Raw genomic sequence first — 21,620 nt, 5'->3', positions numbered from 1 at the left:
ACACTCTCATTTTTAATAAGCTGTGTAAAGGAGTGTGTGTTGGAGACGGAGACAAAGAGCCAAAACAGCCTACCTCAGACAAGGAATTCGCCATTTAGGAAAATAAGAACAGCAAGGCTTATGCATTGATTGCAGCATCAGTAAATGAAGAGGTGAGTCGCCATATTTCGCCATTTTCAAATGCTTTTGAAGCCTTACAAAAATTGAAGGAACTCTATGACTCACACTATGCACTTGAAGTTGTTAAACTCATGATTAAATTGTTCAGCCTTGAATTACAAAATGATGATCCTCTTGCTCTTGCATCAAAAGAAATCTATTATGCATGATATCAAAGTCACTAATGTTGAACTGGACATTCCTCTGATAGTTTTTCTCAAGGCACTTTATCCCACTTACTCAAATTATCTTCAGTCATTGCAAGCAAATGGAAACCTCAAAGATATTACCTTTGACTCCCTTGTGAAAAAATTTGCTGAAAGAGAGAAATCTTTTGGAAAAAAGACAGCTCCTCGGTCTTCTGAAGAGGCTGTGTGTCTTGCACATAGAGAGAAGAATCTTGCTCAAGATTCTTCCAGAGGAAGAGGTGGTCGAAAAGGAAGAAGAAGAAATTTTAGAGGCGGGGGGGGCAAACACTGTCAAGGAGAAAAGTCAAATTTGCATTGCATACGTTGCAAAAGAGATGGATCACATGATGCATCCACATGCAAGTCGCCATGGGACAGAATTGAGCAGGAAAGAAACCAACCCAAAGGTAAAACTAATGACAAAGCGAAAGGTAAAGCACCTGAAACCGCTCACTATGTTGTGGCACATGGTAATATTGGTGTAAAATTTTCTGTTTTCCCACCCCGGTTTTCAGTTTCACCTTATTTCTCCCATGTAGTTAAATGCCCATTCCCATAGCCATACATTTAACAAACTGAAAAAATAAATATTGCTGAAAACACAAATTCTGGAAATTTTTCAGAGTGCTGGAAATTGCAGAAATAAAAATCAGCAATTAAAAACAGCCATTAAACACATTAAAACACTGATATTTTTGGTCAACTTGACCCTGGAAAAACCCCCTACAACTCTTGGGGAAAACCAGTTTGAGAGCTCTTCTTTATTTCTGGAAAATGCCTTTTTACAGAGAAAATTTTCAGCAAATAAATTTCAGCAAAAACAGAAATTTCCAGCAAGCAAAACTTATCTGTTTTCAGCCCAACAGACAATCTGAAAAGTGCTGTACGAGCTGTACGGACCGTACGGACTGTACGGACTGTACGGCCCGTACGGACGGCCGTACGGACATACCTCGAAAATGTGCAGAAAATCGCCTCCTCGATATTCGTGCTGAAAATTAATTTTTCCACTGTTTTGCTCACAAAAACTGCCTTTTTCTGCTTGTTCTTTATGCTGTTCGGATTTGCTGAAGTGTTGCCTGTATGTGTGCCAAACTGCTGCCTCTTTCTCCTCCTTGTCCAGAAATCTCCCTTGCTCTCTTGCTCTCCTTCTCCCAATCTGCTCATGAAAGAATGGATGATCTTTTCCACCTTTTCCTCCCTTAACCCAACCCTAAATGACTTTTGGGTGATCCCTAAATCCAATGGCTGAAATAGATTTAGATCAATGGCTGAGATTAAATGCTCATTTAAATCTCACTTTCTATTTTTTAATTCACCCCACTTTAATAAAGACCCACTTAGTCATTTATTTCCAAAGTCACTTTTCCTTTCTAATTTTTCATTGACTTTATAAAAGTCACTTTAAAATTAGACTTAGTAACTTTATCACTTAAAGTCACTTTCAAATTAGATTTAACTTTATAAAAAATTATAAAGTTACTTTAGGAGAAAAATTAAATTCTTTTGGACACTTTTCCCTAGGCCAAAGATCAAAGCCTTAGGGAACCACCTGTCCTCCGGTACCAAATTTCAACACTCCCTCTTACCGAGGAAGGTGTTCCTCACCACACCCATCTTGTCTCTGAAGTAGACATGCTTGCCCCGTGGCAAGGCTTTGGTAAGAATATCTGCAACCTGCTCATCAGTGGAAATATACTCAAGCTTCACAGCTCCCTTCTGAACATAGTCTCTGATGAAATGATATCTGATCCCGATATGCTTTGACCTGTCATGAAATACTGGATTCTCCGTGAGTTTAATGCAACTCTAATTATCGCAGTAAATCACTGAAGGTCTCAACGGCTGACCAAATAAGCCAAACAACATCTTGCGAAGCCAGATGGCCTCACAACTAGCTAGACTGGCTGCCATATACTCTGCTTCCGCTGAACTCAGTGCTACTGACTGCTGCTTCCGGCTGAACCATGACACTACTGCTGAACCCAACCCAAAACAACACCCTGAAGTGCTCTTCCTATCAGAAGCACAACCTGCCCAATCAGAATCAGTGTATCCTGCCAATCTCACTCCATCTCCCTGCCTGTAGTCCAGACCATAATCCACTGTCCCCTGCAAGTACCGCAAAATGTGTTTTGCAGCCACCCAGTGAACCTTCCTAGGCTCACACATAAACTGACTCATCGTGTTGACTGCAAAACAGATATCTGGTCTAGTGTTGACCAAATACATCAAGGAACCAATCAGCTGCCTGTACAATGTGGGATCCACCAACTCGGAATCCGAAGCATGAAGCTTCTTCCAGTTGGTGATCATCGGTGTCGACATGGGTCTACAATCCTCCATGTGGAATCTGCTAAGGATGTCCACAATATACTTCCCCTGCCCCAGGAAGAAATGCCCCTCCTCCTGCCACACCTCCAAACCCAAAAAGTAATGCATCAAGCCGATGTCCTTCATCTCAAACTTCGCCGCAAGATCTCTCTTGCAGTGCTCTATGAGTCTCTCTGCACCTGTAATGATCAAGTCATCCACATACAGCACCAGAATGAGAGGCTCCTCACCAATCACAATAAAGTAAAGGTTCGGATCTGCCTCACTCTTTGTGAAACCCATCCCCTGCAAGTATGCATCTATCCTGGAGTACCAAGCTCTGGGAGCTTGCTTCAGGCCATAAAGGGCCTTCTTCAATCTGCACACATGGGACTCCTTCCCATGCACCTCAAAGCCCTGTGGCTGCTCAATGTACACCTCCTCCTGTATGAAGCCATTGAGAAATGCGGTCTTCACATCCATCTGGTGGATCTTCCAACCCATCTCTGCTGCTATCGATATAATGGAGCGGATCGAAGTATATCAAGCCACGGGAGCGAAGGTCTCCTCATAATCAACTCCCTCCACCTGGGAGAACCCTCTAGCCACAAACCTCGCTTTGAATTTCTCAATGCTGCCATCTGCAGCATGCTTTACCTTGTAAAGCCATCTGGAAGTAACCACGGATTTGCCCTCAGGCCTCGGCACCACCTCCCAAACATCATTCTTCGTGATAGAAGAATACTCCTCCTGCATGGCCTCTCTCCAGACCTGCTGGCTAGCTGCCTCCTCATAGCTAGAAGGCTCAGAGTCAAGGATGCTGGTAACCATCGCCATATAACTACAAAACCTCTCAGGTGGTCTACTCTCTCTGACCGGCCTCTTCGGCTCAGCAACAGATGTGGCATCTCTCAAGGTGTCCTGAAGCCACTTGGGCTTCCTCTTCCCTGAGCATGCTTCTCCCATAGGAGAATGAAACTCCTCCTCCTCATCACCATCAGTAGCCTGAACTCCTGACTGTCTGTCTGTTGTCCTCCTGCCTGCACCTGAACCTGTAGAAGCTGAGGTACCGTGTGAACTGTCCATCAGTGGACTCCCTAATGAACTGCTCTGTGAACTGCTCTGCATGCTGCCCGGAGCACCACCCCTCTGGCTCGGCGAGCCACTGCTCACTGATGGACCTGACATCCTCATAGATGTACCTCCGGATCCTCCTGATCCCTGCCCACTGGATCCCTGCGACTGACTCAACTGCTGCTGAGGGTCTGGCTGATCCAGATACTCTAACTCCCGTGACCTCCTAAAGGCCCTGTCCTCCTCGAACTTCACATCCCGTCTGACAACAACTCTCCTCTGTGCAGGAATGATCCCTGCGACTGACTCAACTGCTGCTGAGGGTCTAGCTGATCCAGATACTCTAACTCCCGTGACCTCCTAAAGGCCCTGTCCTCCTCGAACTTCACATCCCGTCTGACAACAACTCTCCTCTGTGCAGGAATGTAAATCCGAAAGGCCTTTGAGGTCTCACTGTAGCCCACAAAGATACCCTTCTCTGCGGTGGGCTCTAGTTTGGTCCTCTTCTCCTTGGGTATATAGGAGTATGTAATGCATCCAAAGATATGAAGATGACCAAGATCAGGCTTCTTCCCAGAGAAAGCCTCCTCCGGAGTCATGTGCCCCAAGGCACGATGCGGACTCCTGTTCTGCAAGTAAACAGCTGTGTTGCAGGCCTCTGCCCACAAGAACAATGGCAACCCCTGATCATGTAACATGGCTTTAGCAGCCCCTATGATGGATCTGTTCTTCCTCTCTGCAACTCCGTTCTGCTGGGGGTTGTAAGGAACAGTGAACTCCCTCCTAATGCCTGCCTCCGCACAATAGTCAACAAACTCTCCAAGGGTGTACTCTCCTCCATTGTCCGACCTCAAGGACTTGATCTTTCGACCTGTCTGAGTCTCCACAAGAGCTCTGAACTCCTGAAACCGCTTGAAGACCTCACTCTTGGTCTTCAAAAAATAAATCCAGGTCCTCCTGGAGTGATCATCAATGAATAACACATAGTACTCATATCCACTCAAGGAAACATGAGACATCCGACCGCTCACATCGGAATGAATCAAATCAAGTATCCCCGTCGCTCTGTTGTCACTGCTGGGAAAAGGGGATTTGGCAAACTTGCCCATCGCACAACCTCTGCAAGTATCAAAGTGATCAGTACTGAAATCTGGCACACATGTAGTGATCTCCCGCAATGTCCTCAAGGCTCCATGATACATGTGTCCCATCCTGCGGTGCCAAATCTCACACAGCTCAGAACTGCTAGCTCTGCTGTCGATACTACTGCTCAATGCCAAAAGGGGCTGGAATGCAAACTTGTACACCTTTGCATGGCGTACACCTATCACTCTAGCTGAATCAGCTGGAGTGCCCCTGGGATACATCAACACCTGTCCTCCCCTGAACAGTACCTCATATCCTCTGTCCTCCAAAGCTGAGACGGATATGAGGTTCTTCCTCATCCCTGGCACATAAAGAACATCTGACACTTTCAAGGGAGGTCTGGACTCCCTCTGAAATGTTAGTGTACCCACCCCGACTGCTCTAACAACTCTGTCATCACCGAGTACTACCTCAATATCAGTGCCACTCTCTGAAAGCTCTGAGAAGTACTCTCAGACTCCTGTCATGTGGCGTGAAGCCCCACTGTCCACATACCAGATACCTGTAGATGCTCCGCTAATCGAGGGAAAAGCATGCTCCCTCTGAACCTGTGTGGCAGGTGATCCTGCACTAGAGGACTCACATGTAATGAACGCAAACTCCCGGTCAAAACGTCCTGCAAAGTCCTCAATCTCAGCTGAAGCTGCCACATCCTGGTTCTTCCCCTTCTTCTTCTTCTTCTCCGGACACACAACTGCATAGTGTCCCATCTTCTGACAATTCCAACACTTCACTTTGGAATAGTCCTTCTGTGAGTTACCCTGTTTACCTTTACCTTTGCCTTTGCCTCCACCACCGCTTGTGGAAGCCTGCTTCTTCCCTTTGCCTTTCTTGCCTCCTGCCACCAGTGCTACGTCCTCATCCTGCTCAACTGGCTTGCCTGCCCCAAGCTGTCCTTTCCTGATCTCTGTCTGAATACAATCATCCCAAAACCTCTCCCACGTGGGAAGGGTCTCACGTGCACAAACCCCATCAGCAAAGTTCAACCATGAACGGGGGAGGCCATTCACTGCAATACGCACCAACTCAGTGGATGGAATGGCCTCTCCAATCGCTGCCAACTCATCTCTCACATTGGTAATCTTTGTGAGATATCCAGCTGCACTATCATTCCCCATCTTAATGTTCTTCAGCTTATCCTTCAGGACCATCTTCCGGTTCTCATTGGTACTCTGGTAGAGATTGGACAATGCTGTCCACATCTCATGGGCATTGCTCTTTCCTCTCACATGAGGAATGCAATGGTCTTTGATTCCGTCTAGAATCAGCCTCTTACCCTTGTTGTTCTTTCTATTATAAGCTGCCAACTGAGTAGCATCAGTAGGCACAACAACGGGGTGCTGTGCTGTATGCACCATGATATCCCAGACTTCTGCCTCCTCAAAGATACTCTGCATTCTCTCCTTCCAGACGCTGTAATTTGTATGCCCATCCAACCTATCCTCCACCCTCAATCCCAATGACATCTTGCTGTCCTAAAACTGAAAAATAGCACTGTTGTGGTAAAAATAAAACTGTTGTTTATGAAAAATCAGCTTGCTGGAATTTTCTGAGTGAAAAAATCAGCAGCTGTATTTTTTTCCTTTTGCTGTCCCAAACTGCCCTTCAGCACTCAAGCTCTGATACCATGTAATATTTTCTGTTTTCCCACCCCGGTTTTCAGTTTCACCTTATTTCTCCCATGTAGTTAAATGCCCATTCCCATAACCATACATTTAACAGACTGAAAAAATAAATATTGCTGAAAACACAAATTCTGGAAATTTTTCAGAGTGCTGGAAATTGCAGAAATAAAAATCAGCAATTAAAAACAGCCATTAAACACATTAAAACACTGATATTTTTGGTCAACTTGACCCTGGAAAAACCCCCTACAACTCTTGGGAAAAACCAGTTTGAGAGCTCTTCTTTATTTCTGGAAAATGCCTTTTTACAGAGAAAATTTTCAGCAAATAAATTTCAGCAAAAACAGAAATTTCCAGCAAGCAAAACTTATCTGTTTTCAGCCCAACAGACAATCTGAAAAGTGTTGTACGAGCTGTACGGACCGTACGGATGTACGGACTGTACGGCCCGTACGGACGGCCGTACGGACTTGTACGGACAGACCTCGAAAAATGTGCAGAAAATCGCCTCCTCGATATTCGTGCTGAAAATTAATTTTTCCACTGTTTTGCTCACAAAAACTGCCTTTTTCTGCTTGTTCTTTATGCTGTTCGGATTTGCTGAAGTGTTGCCTGTATGTGTGCCAAACTGCTGCCTCTTTCTCCTCCTTGTCCAGAAATCTCCCTTGCTCTCTTGCTCTCCTTCTCCCAATCTGCTCATGAAAGAATGGATGATCTTTTCCACCTTTTCCTCCCTTAACCCAACCCTAAATGACTTTTGGGTGATCCCTAAATCCAATGGCTGAAATAGATTTAGATCAATGGCTGAGATTAATGCTCATTTAAATCTCACTTTCTATTTTTTAATTCACCCCACTTTAATAAAGACCCACTTAGTCATTTATTTCCAAAGTCACTTTTCCTTTCTAATTTTTCATTGACTTTATAAAAGTCACTTTAAAATTAGACTTAGTAACTTTATCACTTAAAGTCACTTTCAAATTAGATTTAACTTTATAAAAAATTATAAAGTTACTTTAGGAGAAAAATTAAATTCTTTTGGACACTTTTCCCTAGGCCAAAGATCAAAGCCTTAGGGAACCACCTGTCCTCCGGTACCAAATTTCAACAATTGGATTAAATGAAGACTTATTTAATGCTTCACTTGCTTCTTGGAAAAATGATTGGTTGCTTGATTCAAGAGCAACTTGCCACATGACTTTTAGAAGAGATTTTTTTGAAGAATTTACTAACAATGTTGATGGAGCAGTATACTTTGCAGACAAATCAAAACTCAAGCCATCAAGGCTTGGCACAATTAGGCTTAAATTGCTTGGTCTTCCAGACTTTCTTCTGCATCATGTTTTATATCTCCCACAACTAAGGAGAAACTTATTGTCCTTGGTCCACATCCGCCAGCAAGGACACTCTATTCATATGTTTGATGGCAAGGTTGAGGTGAGAAAAGCATCAAATCACTCACTTGTCATGACAGGGATAGAAGAAGAAAGGCTTCTCAAGCTACAGGTTACCTCTGCTCGTGCACAAAATTTCCAATACAATTCTCATTATGAAGAAGGTACATTTCCATCAAGTTTATTATGGCATGCTAGATTTGGACACTTGAACTATGACAGCCTCCGCTTGTTGAAGAAAAATGGTGTTACTGGTTTGCCAAAAATTCCTAGGAAACTTAAGCAATGTGATGCTTGCATTCTAAGAAAGCATAGCAAACAGTCTTTTCATGATTCACATTCCAGAGCACATAGAAAACTTGAACTCATTCATTCAAATTTATGTGGTCCAATGCCTATTCCTTCTGCAAATGGAAATAAATATATGATGACATTTATTGATGACTTCACATTTATTGATGACTACACCAGAATGTGTTGGGTTTATTTATTGAAGAACAAATTTGATGCTTTTCAAACATTCAAGAACTTTCATACATGGATTGAAAATGATGCACAATCTCATATTGGCTCTATTCGCACTGATAATGGAAAAGAATACACTTTCAATGAATTTGAAATCTATCTTCGCAAACATGGGATCAAACATCAAACAATTGTGCCTTAGAATCCCCAACAGAACGGAGTAGTTGAAAGAATGAATAGGACAATCTTAAATATGGTGCGCTCCATGATGTTTTCCAAGAATGTAAAATTGATGTTTCATGTTGATGCAATTCTATGTGTTATATATGTAAAGAATAGATGTCCATCTAATGCTATTAGAAACAAGACTCCTCATGAAATGTGGTATGGGCACATTCCTTCGGTAAAGCATCTCAGGGTCTTTGGTTCCACATGTTATGCCTTGATACCAAAGGTACATAGAAACAAACTTGCTGCAAGGAGTCGTAAGTGTATCTTCCTGGGGTATTCAAACACCTCCAAAGCATATCGTTGCTATGATGAAGTCAATAAAAAGTTTGTTGTATCTATAGATGTAATCTTTCTTGAATCATCCAAAGCTGACAATGTTGTTGAGTGGCAACTTGATCGCTTGGATAGATTCGCAAATGCAAAATCATTTCAAGAATTTGATAATCAGATTCCACATCTTGAAGGGGGGATTCCTATACCAGATCCACCTGTGGAATCTTCTTTTGAAGCACTCTTTCCCCCACATGAAACTCCAACAACGAATGATACTTTGATTGATGTGATTGACAAAATTGGGAGACTCAATCTTGATTCAGTCGCAACTCAATCAACTGAGCAGTCTAGACCATCTCAAAAAGGTCCCCCAAAATGGCTGAAAAAGACACTTGAAAGTGTTCATCCTGATGAGGTTGGAAAGACAGCAATCAGAAATTCAACCCGGCAAAATGGAGGTGATGTAGATGACTTTGATTTACCTGTTGATATGGATGTTTCTTATGATTGTGAATTGAATTTTTCTACAGATTTTGAAACAATTTCCCTCAAAGAAGTTGCTTCTCATGATGAATGGAAAGAAGCAATGCAAAAGGAGTATGATGCCTTGATAAATAATGGCACTTGGAAGTTGGTTGATCCTCCATTGGGAACTAAACCAATTGGCTGCAAGTGGGTCTACAAAAACATGTATAAAGTTGATGGCTCACTTGACAAGCACAAAGCCAAGCTTGTGGAAAAAGGCTTTGCACAGAAGGAAGGGGTCGATTATGAGTAGACTTTTGCCCCCACAGCAAAATGGGCTACCATCCAGACACTCTTTGCCCTAGCAGCTCAGAACAATTGGAGTCCATCAAATGGATGTAAAAATTGTTTTCTTGAATGGAGATATAAAAGAGAATGTTTTTATGTCCCAGCCTAAAGGATTTGTTGTGAAAGGACATGAACATAAAGTATGCAAACTTGTGAAATCCTTGTATGGCCTCAAACAAGCACTGCGAGCCTAGTATGAAAAACTAACTGAGCATCTTCTGAAAGTCAATTTCAAACATTATGTTCTTGATGATGCAACCTTGTTTGTCAAGAAAGTTGGCAAAACAGTTGTATATCTTGTGGTATATGTAGATGATCTTTTGATGACAGGGAACAATGAGAGATACATTACATCCATAAAGAAGGAATTAAGGAAAGGTTTTGAAGTGACTGACTTGGGCTATGTTCATTACTATCTCTGTATTGAAGTAACTCAACATCCGAAGTCCATATTCCTTTCTCAAAATAAGTACATTGGAGATCTGTTGAACAGATTTGGCATGGTTGAATGCAATCCTCTGACTACTCCAATGGAACAAAACTTAATGCTCACATCCATTGAAGGAAAAGAATTTGAGGATGCAACAAAGTATAGACAGCTTGTAGGAAGTCTCAACTACCTGACTACTACCAAACCAGACATTTCATTTGTTGTTGGAATGCTCTCCAGGTTTATGCAAAAGCCTTGTGAGGGACATTGGTCTGCTGCAAAAAGAGTTCTAAAGTACTTGAAGGGAACTCAAGACTTTGGACTCAAGTATACATAGGCGGGCAACTTCAGCTTGATTGGATACTCTGATTCAGACTTCAATGGAGACAAAGAAACTGGGGTAATCTACTTCAGGTTATGCTATGAGTCTTGGATCAGGAGTTGTCTCCTGGAGATCACGCAAACAACCAGTTCCAACAGATTCCACAACAGAAGCAGAATATGTGGCAGCAGCTGAGGCAACAAAAAAAATTGTGGCTCAGGGAAATTCTGGAAGATTTGCAGGTAAAACAAGTACATTCGACTCCACTCATGATTGACAATACGTCAGCAATAAAGTTGGCCAAGAACCCAAAGTTCCATGATCGAACGAAGCACATCAATACAAAATATCATCTGATTCGACATCATGTTGAGGCCAAAACAATCCATCTTCGTCATTGTTCCACTAATGAGCAGCTTGCAGACATCTTCACCAAAGCGCTTGGAAGAGAAAAGCTTGAAAGATTATGAACGATGCTTGGACTCACCAACATCACTTCAGATTAAGGGAGGGAATGTTGACACCTAATCATAGGGATTGGGTGAACAACTCTAAATAGTGTAAATAAATAATAGAGAAAATGGAGAGTCATTGGGAGATGAAACTCAACAGTCACTCCCTCATGTATATAATAATGAACAGCCTAAATGAATATAGAATCTCATCTTTGAGGATTTACCCCCTGGCCTGACACTCGGTCCCAAGTCTAGTAGCCTTTGATGGTAGGCTTCTTTCCAGTGTTCCTTAGTTTTAAACTCAATCTTCTGAAGACTCCCTTTTTCGATCTCTTTTGTGCACGTTTGATACACCGTGTCAAGTTCTTTTCTTCACTGTGAAAAACTTTTCCTTTTCGTTGTATATATTTCAGTTTCTTCTAGATCAGAACAAGGACTTATGTTGCCTCTTCTTTTTGTTCTCCGCAATCTTTACTTCTTGTGGTATGGTCTCTCCTCTTCGCAATTCAACTTTTCTCTTTTCATTGTATATATTTCAATTTCTTCTAGAAAAGGATAGAGACTTATGTTGCCTCTTCTTTGTGTTCTCCAATCCTTATTTCTTGTGATATGGTCTCTCCTCTTCGCAATTCTTTCCAACACTGATGGCAGACTTCGTGATTGTCTTTTTCCTGAAATGAACCTCGGCCTATCTCAGAGATGTGAGATAGGTATAGACCCAGAACATAGCACTTTAATCACTGCGTTATATTGCCTTTAGTTCTTCGTTGAGTTGTCTTTTACTAATGTACTGGAACGTTGACCTTTTCTTCGCAATTGATCTCAGAGCTTCATCGAATCTGATATCCAAATGAGGACGCAGTTCCACCTTTATATAGGGATTGTTTCCCTCTTCTAGGCCGACTTATCTTCTTTGGGTAGGCCGACTTCATCAAGAGGTAGTTTGATCATACTTCGAGCCGACTTTATGGAGCTTCTTGACAAGGTCTTGGAGCATACAAATAAATTTCCCTTTTTCTTCAAGTGTAACAATACTTCATGACTCTAAACTATATTTATGACAATATGACAAATCCCTAAAGACATCAAGAAGAAGTCTTTGACCTATAAAACTTCTTGCTCATGAAACCCATGAGGCAAGCATTACAAAATATATTTTGTCTTTGTCTCTTCATTACATAGATTAATAATTACTTAGTCCATATGAAGACCGAACCTAGTTACACTTTCTTGAACAGGGGTAACCCTAGGGAATTTCTTCAATACCCCTTGTATTTTTGGAGCTACAAAAACCTAGCATACTTACATGTTTCCATGGACCAAGGTTACCATAAGCATCCTCCACCCTCTTGCCCACCCACCACCAATCTAGGCCAAGATTCTCACTCTCAAAGGGTGCACTCAAGGATCATACTCCAAGTTTCTTGGGTATGCTCTCCCTACCAATTTAGGAGCATGGTGCTCCCAATGATGCTCCCAAAACCTAAAACTGTACTCCCTCCATGTTTCAGCAACACTCCCTAGGCACTCTCTAGGCACTTCCTAATGGTAATGATAAATTCTTAAAGTAAAAGTTAAACATTTCCCTTAGCTTTCCATTGACATTGCTTTTATCTTTCCCTTTTATCCTCAACATTTCCTTTACCTTCATTTTATCTTTCCATTAAGGTTTCTTTTATCTTCCTTTTTTATTCATTTCAATATGTTTGAGAGTGTTTTCAACTTCATCAAACTTCATATGTAAAAGGTGAAATTTCATATCCTGTTCAAAATTCAGAAACATTTTCAGTGTTTCATGATTGATGGGATTGCGAAATTGCCATTGGATTCTATACGTATGAGGGTATGTGATTGGCATTTAATCAAAGGCAACAAGCCCTATATGTATCCTAATGTTGGCGGTGTTAAGTGTTTAACACCTTTGTCATGGCTTTAGCAAAAATATACCCTTCACTCAAACCAAAATCATTAATTGGGCATGTTAAGCGTTTTCTACCATATTTTAAAGCTTGGATTAGGAAATTTCATCAAAATTGGGTCGTGTTGACTCATGTCCCTAGAGGAATGATGTAAAGGCAAAGGTAAGACAAGAGGTAGAGAATGAAGGATGATAGCAATGATGAGGATTTCAATACCATTAATTGTGGAACAATGCTTGTCAAGCAACGATGGAACATGCATGGTGGTGCTAACCCACAACTACAATATTTGGCAACATGAGTGCTTTTACAATTGGTGAGCACTTCTTATGTAGGGAGCTATTTAGCAACTAGTTCAACTATTGTTTTGGACCTTTTGGTCTCCATATTTCAATGTGCAGATGGCCTATTTTGTAAACATAACTAATGGACATGTTATTATTAACAATTGTTAGATAACATATTTCATTCCATAAGTTAACGGTTTCCTTTCTCTTATATGGCTTAACAATTTGTATGTTTATTTGTAATTGGTAGAATCTAGACTCTAGATGGTTGATGCTCATATGATTAATCAATAATGTACTATGGATGCCATATCTTATTCAGGACCATAACAATATAAATGTACGGTCAGAATCTTTCACACTTTCATTTTTAACTGCTCTATTGTTTTCTTAATTGTCTCTTTCTGTCTGTTTGCTTCCAAGTTATCAAGCTTCAATCTCACCCATGCCTGACGTTAATATGGACTAAAAAATTTACAGTATAAAAATGACATTTCCCTATGCATGTCTGCCAAGGGTCATTTGAAAATTATATCCCAGGTGATTCCATACAAGAAACTTCGAGGAACATTACCCAGACGCTTCCCAAGTGCTTTCATACAATTTCTAAAGTGTTTTGTGTATCGAAACAAACTCCAATTCAGAATTTTTGGCTACATAGAAGATGAGGAAACATAAACTCTGGTACAACTATAAACATTTATGATCACTAGTAAACAAAATGATTTCACAGACCAAGTGTCCACAGACAGCTATATAAAATGTTAATGTGAAAACAAAGTATTAGATTTACAAATGCTGTGTTTGCTTATCTGAGGGTTGCAGCAGTTCAGGGACATTATAAGGAACACAAAATATGGAATGGGAAAAAAGGTGATATAACATTATCAATAACACACTGGAGGTATGGATAATTTTGCAAGTGCTTAAAGAAACTGATCTGATGCTTTTAGTTATTCCACTGGAGCATGAATTGAAATGATATAGGACACATTCAATCAGTCCTGATCATGAAACACAAATTTTCTACTATATAGAGAAGCATATACATAGAACTGTACATAGTGCACAGCTGAAATTCTCAAGCTAGATGTTAATCCATTCTGACTTACCTTGAATATGTTGATGAGGCGATTTATTTTTATTTTTTTAAATATGGTGTCCCCCTCCTTTTCTGATGATGTTGCTAAAACCACAAGTACAGGCAGCACTCTCAGAAGAGCATGGCGCTCTGAAAATAGCAGAGCAGAATCTGACTCCAACAAATCTACGCAGAAAATGATAAGCACCTGGAGTATGTCTTCAACGCTTCTTGGAGTCAAGATTGCAAATTAACACTTCAATAAGGCCATGTATCTCCAAAAAGTGGACAAAAGACTGGATTAAATAGAAAATTCAAAATAATATATTCAAATCAAATTCCATATAGGATACTTGTTCACTCGAAAAAGCTCCACCTGTATGTTGAGTAGAATGGCCCATCTTGTACTTAAAAATATCTGCATGTAATGTTTTACCAAAATTACAAACTAATAATGGGCTCAAGGATATCTACGTTTTTGCACGGTTACCAACTACTTGGAATAGCCATTTTCAAGATAGCAGAAATCAATAATAATGAGTTACAACCCATTAAAATGATCATCAGGAACAACAATTTATGGACCTAAGAATCTACGATGGATATCAATGAGTTCAGTTCTCCACACATTAAAAGACTACTATAAACAAAGATGAAAACCAGAATATTTAGAATATCTTATCACAACTATCACAGGTTAGACATTGAGTTATCCGATAAATTTGATAAAAGAAATTAGAGTTTCACCTGCAGGTCATCCAAGTCCTCCCTCATTGAATCAGTATCTTGCCATTGGGTACTAACTTGAGTGAAAGTCCTGATAAACAATAATCGAGCACACATTAAATATGCCTATCCATTCATATGTATCTTCTTATCTGTGAAACAAGATGCTCTTGATTAAGAGGAAATGCTACCTTACTGGACAAAAGACACAAACAAATCTCATAGTCTCTCACGAATAACCTTGATGATCTAAATAGTCTGGGGTACAATCTAATATCTCCTTAGAAATGCATATATTATCATAAATGTTTATTCTTCATACCTCGTCAGTTAGGAGCCTTAAATTATAGTGTGGCAGTGTATGCTCATGATCCTTAAAATCTTTCCTTCAACAATGTGTATTATCTAAACAAAATCGCATGGTTGTTCCACAATATTACTGCAAATGACTACTAAAAATATTTCATTTTAGGTGATACAGAGATACTGTATAGTATAAAGTCAACTGAAGGGTACCTATGAAACATGTAATTGTACTTTTGCTAGGGCACATACAGAGCTAGGGTGCATGGAAATTCTAACTATATATATATATATATATATATATATATATATATATATATATAAATATGGGAATGAGAATGGAACTGTTTATTTTCATCATGGTCCAAAGATGAGTTTCATTCCAACTTAAAATTTGAGAAAAAAACTGAGCATCATGACACTTGTACAACAAGCTTGTGCAGGCTGCTAAGACCATGCCTAGATTTTTGGGTAATGGTTGGTGTTACATGGAATATGAATACCCATGTACTTTACAAATCCTATGTAAGAACCGAAAAACAGATGCAAATACAGTAAAGGAGTTTATATCATGAACCTGTAATTAATTTCCTGAAAACTTACAAAATTAACTAACAGAACTGCTGAGGTACCTACTTGTGCACCTGCGGTTGAAGATGCCTCCAGCTACCTTGCTTCGGTTACCAAAAGACCAAATCCACCCAGCCAAACTGAGCAGAACCTAGTTGCTCAATCCAGTAAGCTTCTTAGTTGAAGCAGACTGTTCCCCCGTGCCCAGAGCCTCAGAACAATTCAGGCTCTTCTTGTGGATAATTTCAGTTTATCATGTTCTTCTTCCTTCAGTTTTCCTTTCCTCCGTGCTTTCCTTCTTTCCCCCGGCTCCCTTCTTAAAATTCTGCTCCGTGGTTTTATCTGGTTTCTTGGCGGTGGGCGCTCTTCCACCAGCAGCCCGCCACTTAACCTTCTGGTGACACCTTCCATGTCACGTATCCTTTATAACTCTGTTATGGTCACGTATATAATTCATTTCATTAATTATATTCCTTTATGATTTTATAAAGTACTTTTTAATATTAAGATTATAACATTATGCTAAGTACCCTTTTAATTAATTTCTTTTATATATATATATATATAATCATTTTTTTAATTTATTAATATAATTTTTATTAATAATCTGAAATATATAATTTATATAGCCCTCTTTTAGTATTTCCCCATTAATCATGATACATTAAGCAGTGTGGATGTTGGTGGATGAGTAGAACCTCTATTCGAAGAAGTGTCATGATATTTAATACTTATAGTTAATTTAGTATATAAATACTAGTGCGGTGTATGCGACACATGCATATGTAGCTATCATATGCATGCATCGTATGCTTACTATTATTCTTGCGTTCTCTATATTTATAGATAGGTCGTTACATCCTCAAGGACTTACTTGTCCCTTATTTCTTCCCCAAAATGTGAGTTTCTAAAGGCTGGCTGATCTTTACAATTTTACACGTTGATTTTTCTCGCAAGTCAAGTATCCCCAACAATATGCTTAAAAATAATCCTAAGAGTAGTCTTGATTACTAAGCCAGGTTTATTCTCATTACGGGAAACTGAAATCTTCGTGCCATAAACGTGACTCCACTTCATGATATGTAGCTATGTATCGCTACATATATGATATCCTGAGTGATATAACCAGAGAATTACCTTGCAGAGCGAGATGTGGGCCTATATCGCTAGGGAATTGCCTTGTTGAGCAAGATGTTGACCTATATCACTAGGGAATTGCCTTGCCGAGCAATACATGGAACTGTATCACAGGAGGGTTACCTTGTCAAGCAATACTTGGGATTGTAGTGTTGAGCTTAGGAACCTATCAATCCAATGATATATGGACCCCTTAGTCACTTAATCAAATGAGCCTTGGGAGCGCCCCATATAATACCAATCTAAATTGAATGGATGATACTTGATTCATTGTATCCAGTGGGCCGTTCGGCCAAAATTCGTAATTGATCTAGCACGGCGAGGTAACAGATGAAATCAAGCTTCAACATTGAGTCAAATGAGCCTTGGGAGCACCCCACATAATAGCAATTTGAATTGCATGGATGACACCTGACTCATTGTATCCAATACACCATTAGGCTAAAATTCATAACCGGTCCTAACATGGCAAGGAGATAATGAAATCAAGCCACAACATTGAGTTAATGTAATCACATAAGGCCACTAAAATGCTCTAAGGTCCAAATATTACATGCTCTCGAGCAATGTATCAAGCTTTATGTCACAGATAATGTAGCATCTGCAATGTTGAGCGAGGAAATTTGAGCCTAATGTTGTCAAAAAAGTTACATTTGTAGCGAGACATGAACCCATGTTGCATTAGATGGAACATACTTAGCGACATGGTGACTAGTCTATCCTCTATGTCACATAGAATGATCAATCCTTATCAATACAAGGCCGAGTTGATCTTTGTATCCCATAAGTAACACATGCAACACCTTAATTACTATCTGCAAAATTACAATCAGGTATATTTATTATTGAATTAGGAAGCAAGCTTTCTTGAAAAGTGATGACCTCTTTGTATTCCATAAGTAACACATGCAACACCTTAATTACTATCTGCAAAATTACAATCAGGTATAGTTATTATTGAATTAGGAAGCAAGCTTTCTTGAAAATGATGACCTCTTTTTCCTCTATGCTTCTTGTCTTGGGCAGCAAAGGCGGTAGGTTCTCCCTCTTCATGCTTAAGAATTCTTCCTCTAAAAATCATTCTGGCCTCTTCTTGATTGCACTTTCCCAAGAGTTCATCAAATGTGGGACACTTATCATTGTTGCTAATGGTAGTGATAAAAGTTTCCCAAGTTGGAGAAAGACCTCCAAGCATAATTAGCACCAACTCTTTATCAGATACAATTTCACCAACAGTTGGCAGTTGACCCTTGATTTTAGATATCCCCATGAAATATGCTTGAACGGTCTCTCCTCTATTCATCTTAACATCCTTGAGTTGATTCTTCAAAGCAAGGATTTGACTCAAGTTGTTAACTTGATACATTCCAATCAACTTGTCATACATTTCCTTTGATTTCTTCAACTTGGAGACATAGGTGATGATATGGTCTCCAAGAGAATCCAGGATAATCTTCTTAGCCTTGAATTCTCCCTTCTTGTATCTAGCCTTGATAGCGGCATTCAAATTTTTTCGTGGTTCTACTACCATACCTTCAACATATTCCAGTACATCATCTTCTTCAAGAGTAATATCCAATCTTGTCTTCCATGGACCAAAATTTTAAGCATCATTCAACTTCTCTTCATTCTTGAAGTAAGAAGAAGACAATTTCAACAGCAAATAAATTTCAGCAATGAGTCAAACAAACTTCAACAGCAAGTGATATTTCAACAGTAAATAAAGGAGCAGCAAGTGATATTTCAGCAGAAAATAGAAGGATGACAGCTCTTATCTTCTTGGGCTTGTCTTCACCGAAGCTCTGATACCATGTTGAAATTATGATGTTCTATGTTGTAAGAATTACTTATTTTTGTTGCAATATTAGTTAAGCAATTGTAGATAGAACATAAACCAAATGCACAATAGAAAGACAACCAAGAACATAAATGAGACAGAGAACTTAAGTCCAATGACTAGGGAAAAACCCAAAAGGGGAAAACCCAACCAAATTCTTCTTCTATTAGATATCAACTGTTCCACAGAAATACAGAGTACAATGAGAGATCAAGAGAATGAATAAGTTCACCCAAATCTGAACAACTTGTAGCATAAAGATCACTAGTGGTAGTAGGAGATGCAAACATTGAATCAACCTTCGCTTCAATTGAATCAATAATTAAACACTAAATCAACCTTAGCTCACCAAGTCATGCTCTTAATCTCCAAGTCTCTCTCTCACAACCTTCTTCAAGTCTCTCTAACTCTCTCTCTCAAGTTTGAATCCTTCTTTCACGATGCACAAGTAGTGAGAATGAGATGATATGAGATACATATATATAGAAGGAGCAACAAATTTTGGTCATAAAAGAGTGATATGCATGCCATAAGGAGGAGTTACATATGCCATTTAGGGAGGTACATGTTGATTTGGGGTAGCATCGGATGTGCTCTAGCCATAAAAATTGGTAGAGAGGTTAAAACACATGAAATCTCCAAGACCCATAAATGGTTTTTGGGCAGATTCTAACCAGTTTAGGAAATATTAAAATAATTAATATTTTTAATGGAGTTCCTAAGTCTAAACTTAGGAAAAATAAAATATTAATGGGTATTAATATAAAATTGAGTTAGAAGGTTCCAAAAGTCATGGATCAAGCCAAATCTAATCTTAGTCGTTGATTAGAGATTTAACCTCGGCAGTTGAAGGACCAATAGGAAAAGTATAAGAGGAAGCTTAAGGGTCAGTTGGAGAATACACCAGTGTGATCAGTCATTCGATTTACTAGAGCGGGGTTTGCTAAGTAAAGTCGAATCAGCGATCATTTTGCAGTGAGGGGTAGTGAGTGTTGGACAGAGAGGCAAAGATAGTGCCGAGAGACCAGTGCGGAGGTAAAGAAGCAGATGCAGAAGCCAGAGCAGGCCACGCAGAACCCAACAGAGACAGCGCAAAGCCAGAAGGGCATGCATCATCCACACAGAGGGCAGCAAGAGTGACGCAAAAGGTCGTAGAGGTTGCGCAGTACCTCTGAGCACTGACGCAAAGGGGTTTGAGGCTGACGTAGAGGCCAGGAGGGCTGACACCATAGTTTTAAAACTCCGACTCCAACTCCGACTCGGCCGGCTCGATTTCAATGACTCGGTCGTTGTAAAAAATACATTAAATATTTATTTTTTTTTATAAAAAAACATAATTTTAAAGATTTTAAACATAATTTTAAAGATTTTCATTCATGTTTCCAAACACACAGCATTGTAATATAGATGGAAGACAACATATGATCAAAGTAGGCTCATGAACCAATCCATTATATCAAAATGGTACCCAATGGCAATACATAGTCAACTGTCATACATGATCAAAGACTCAAAACAAAAAACACATAACCAAGGAGGCTAGAAATGGCCTCTACAACAAAAGTAAACTGTGACGGTGACCGGACTCCAGTACTAGTACTACAGGCTAGTAGCTACTGTCAGAGGAGCCAAGATCATGTTGATCAATCTCTGGATCATTGTCATCAGAGTCAGACAGGGGGCCCCATGGCTCCTCCTCATCATCATCATCTCCAGCTGCAACTGTAGAAGTGGTACCACTAGCAGGCTGTGCAACTGCAGCAGATGCAAGCTGAGATAGAGTAGATATGCGGTTGCGCTTCTGTCGTGGCTGAGCAGAGGAAGCACCTACAACTGGAGTCCTTGCTGGCTGTGAGACTGAGGCTGGTGGATTGGGATCTGCATTCAACTGAACGGGCTGAAGTTGAACAACATGTTCAAGTTCAACTAATGTCTCCATATCTAAATCTACATCAAGATCCTCATCAGGATCAAACTCTTCTGGACGACTCTCCACTACCCAATCTAATGTTGGATCAATGTCTTCCAACACAATGGGATCTGAATCAGGTCTTTTGTTCAGCAAATGGTTTCGTCTGAGCCGAAGGTTGTATTGGACATAAACTAGATCATTTAACCGTTTTTGATCCAAACGGTTTCTCTTCTTTGTGTGAATCCTCTCAAAGACAGACCAATTGCGCTCACACCCAGATGCACTGCAAGTTTGACTCAAAATACGAATTGCAAACCTTTGCAATTCAGGACAATGGCCACCAAAGGCCTCCCACCATTGTGAAGCAAAAAACATAGGAGTGTAATGAGTTAGCTCAACAAAATTACAAATTATATCTAACTTTCAAATTATAAACGATTTAACAAACTTTTAAAAAAAAAAAGTAAAACTATTAAGAATTTGAAAATTGAAATTTTTGTTTACCTGGCTCATCTACTTCTCTTGCAATCTTTGCTAGGTTCTTCCCAAAGGTACCTGCTGCATTGCTGAAGATATTGGCCTGTCGGTGTATCTCCAGCTGATCAGACTCCAATGGGATCATGCGAGCAATGCAATCAATTAGTCCATCTCTGACCTCTCCCCTCAAAGCTCCTGACTCCTTAGCTTTATAATGATACTGTGGGTTCAAAAAATACCCAGCTGCATGTATAGGGCGATGGAGTTGATTGTTCCATCTTTCATCAATGATTGCCCAAATGAGCCCATACTTTGCCACTCTATCCTTGTATATCGTCTTTATTTGCTCCTTTGCTTGATCCATAGCCTCATAAATGAAGCCCATAGCCAACCTTTCCCCATCCACCAACCGCAACACCTTAACTAGTGGCTCAGCAAGCTTCACAATCTCTGCTGCCTTTCTCCAAAAAGTTTCTTCATGGA

At 40.0% G+C, this 21,620-nt stretch overlaps 1 protein-coding gene across 2 annotated transcripts in view; it reads right to left on the bottom strand.

Moving 5' to 3' along the window:
- PIR121 (transcription activator) overlaps positions 1 to 21,620 on the bottom strand; it is a 481,847-nt gene that overhangs the window by 362,178 nt on the left and 98,049 nt on the right. For both annotated transcript variants that reach the window (XM_089411826.1, XM_089411827.1), the window contains 3 exons: positions 14,923 to 14,992; positions 14,529 to 14,593; positions 14,207 to 14,402 (listed from right to left, as the gene is read on the bottom strand). In XM_089411826.1, coding sequence (XP_089267952.1) covers positions 14,207 to 14,402; positions 14,529 to 14,593; positions 14,923 to 14,992 — 331 coding nt within the window. The remainder of the gene's footprint in view (positions 1 to 14,206; positions 14,403 to 14,528; positions 14,594 to 14,922; positions 14,993 to 21,620) is intronic.

The sequence above is a fragment of the Pinus tabuliformis genome, chromosome 3_1 (genome assembly GCF_031772625.1).
Source record: "Pinus tabuliformis cultivar Carrire ecotype Pingquan chromosome 3_1, CPIR1, whole genome shotgun sequence".
Classification (NCBI taxonomy): Eukaryota; Viridiplantae; Streptophyta; class Pinopsida; order Pinales; family Pinaceae; genus Pinus; species Pinus tabuliformis.
The sequence above is the reverse complement of the archived record's forward strand: the minus strand, read 5'-3'. Positions and strand labels throughout refer to the sequence as shown.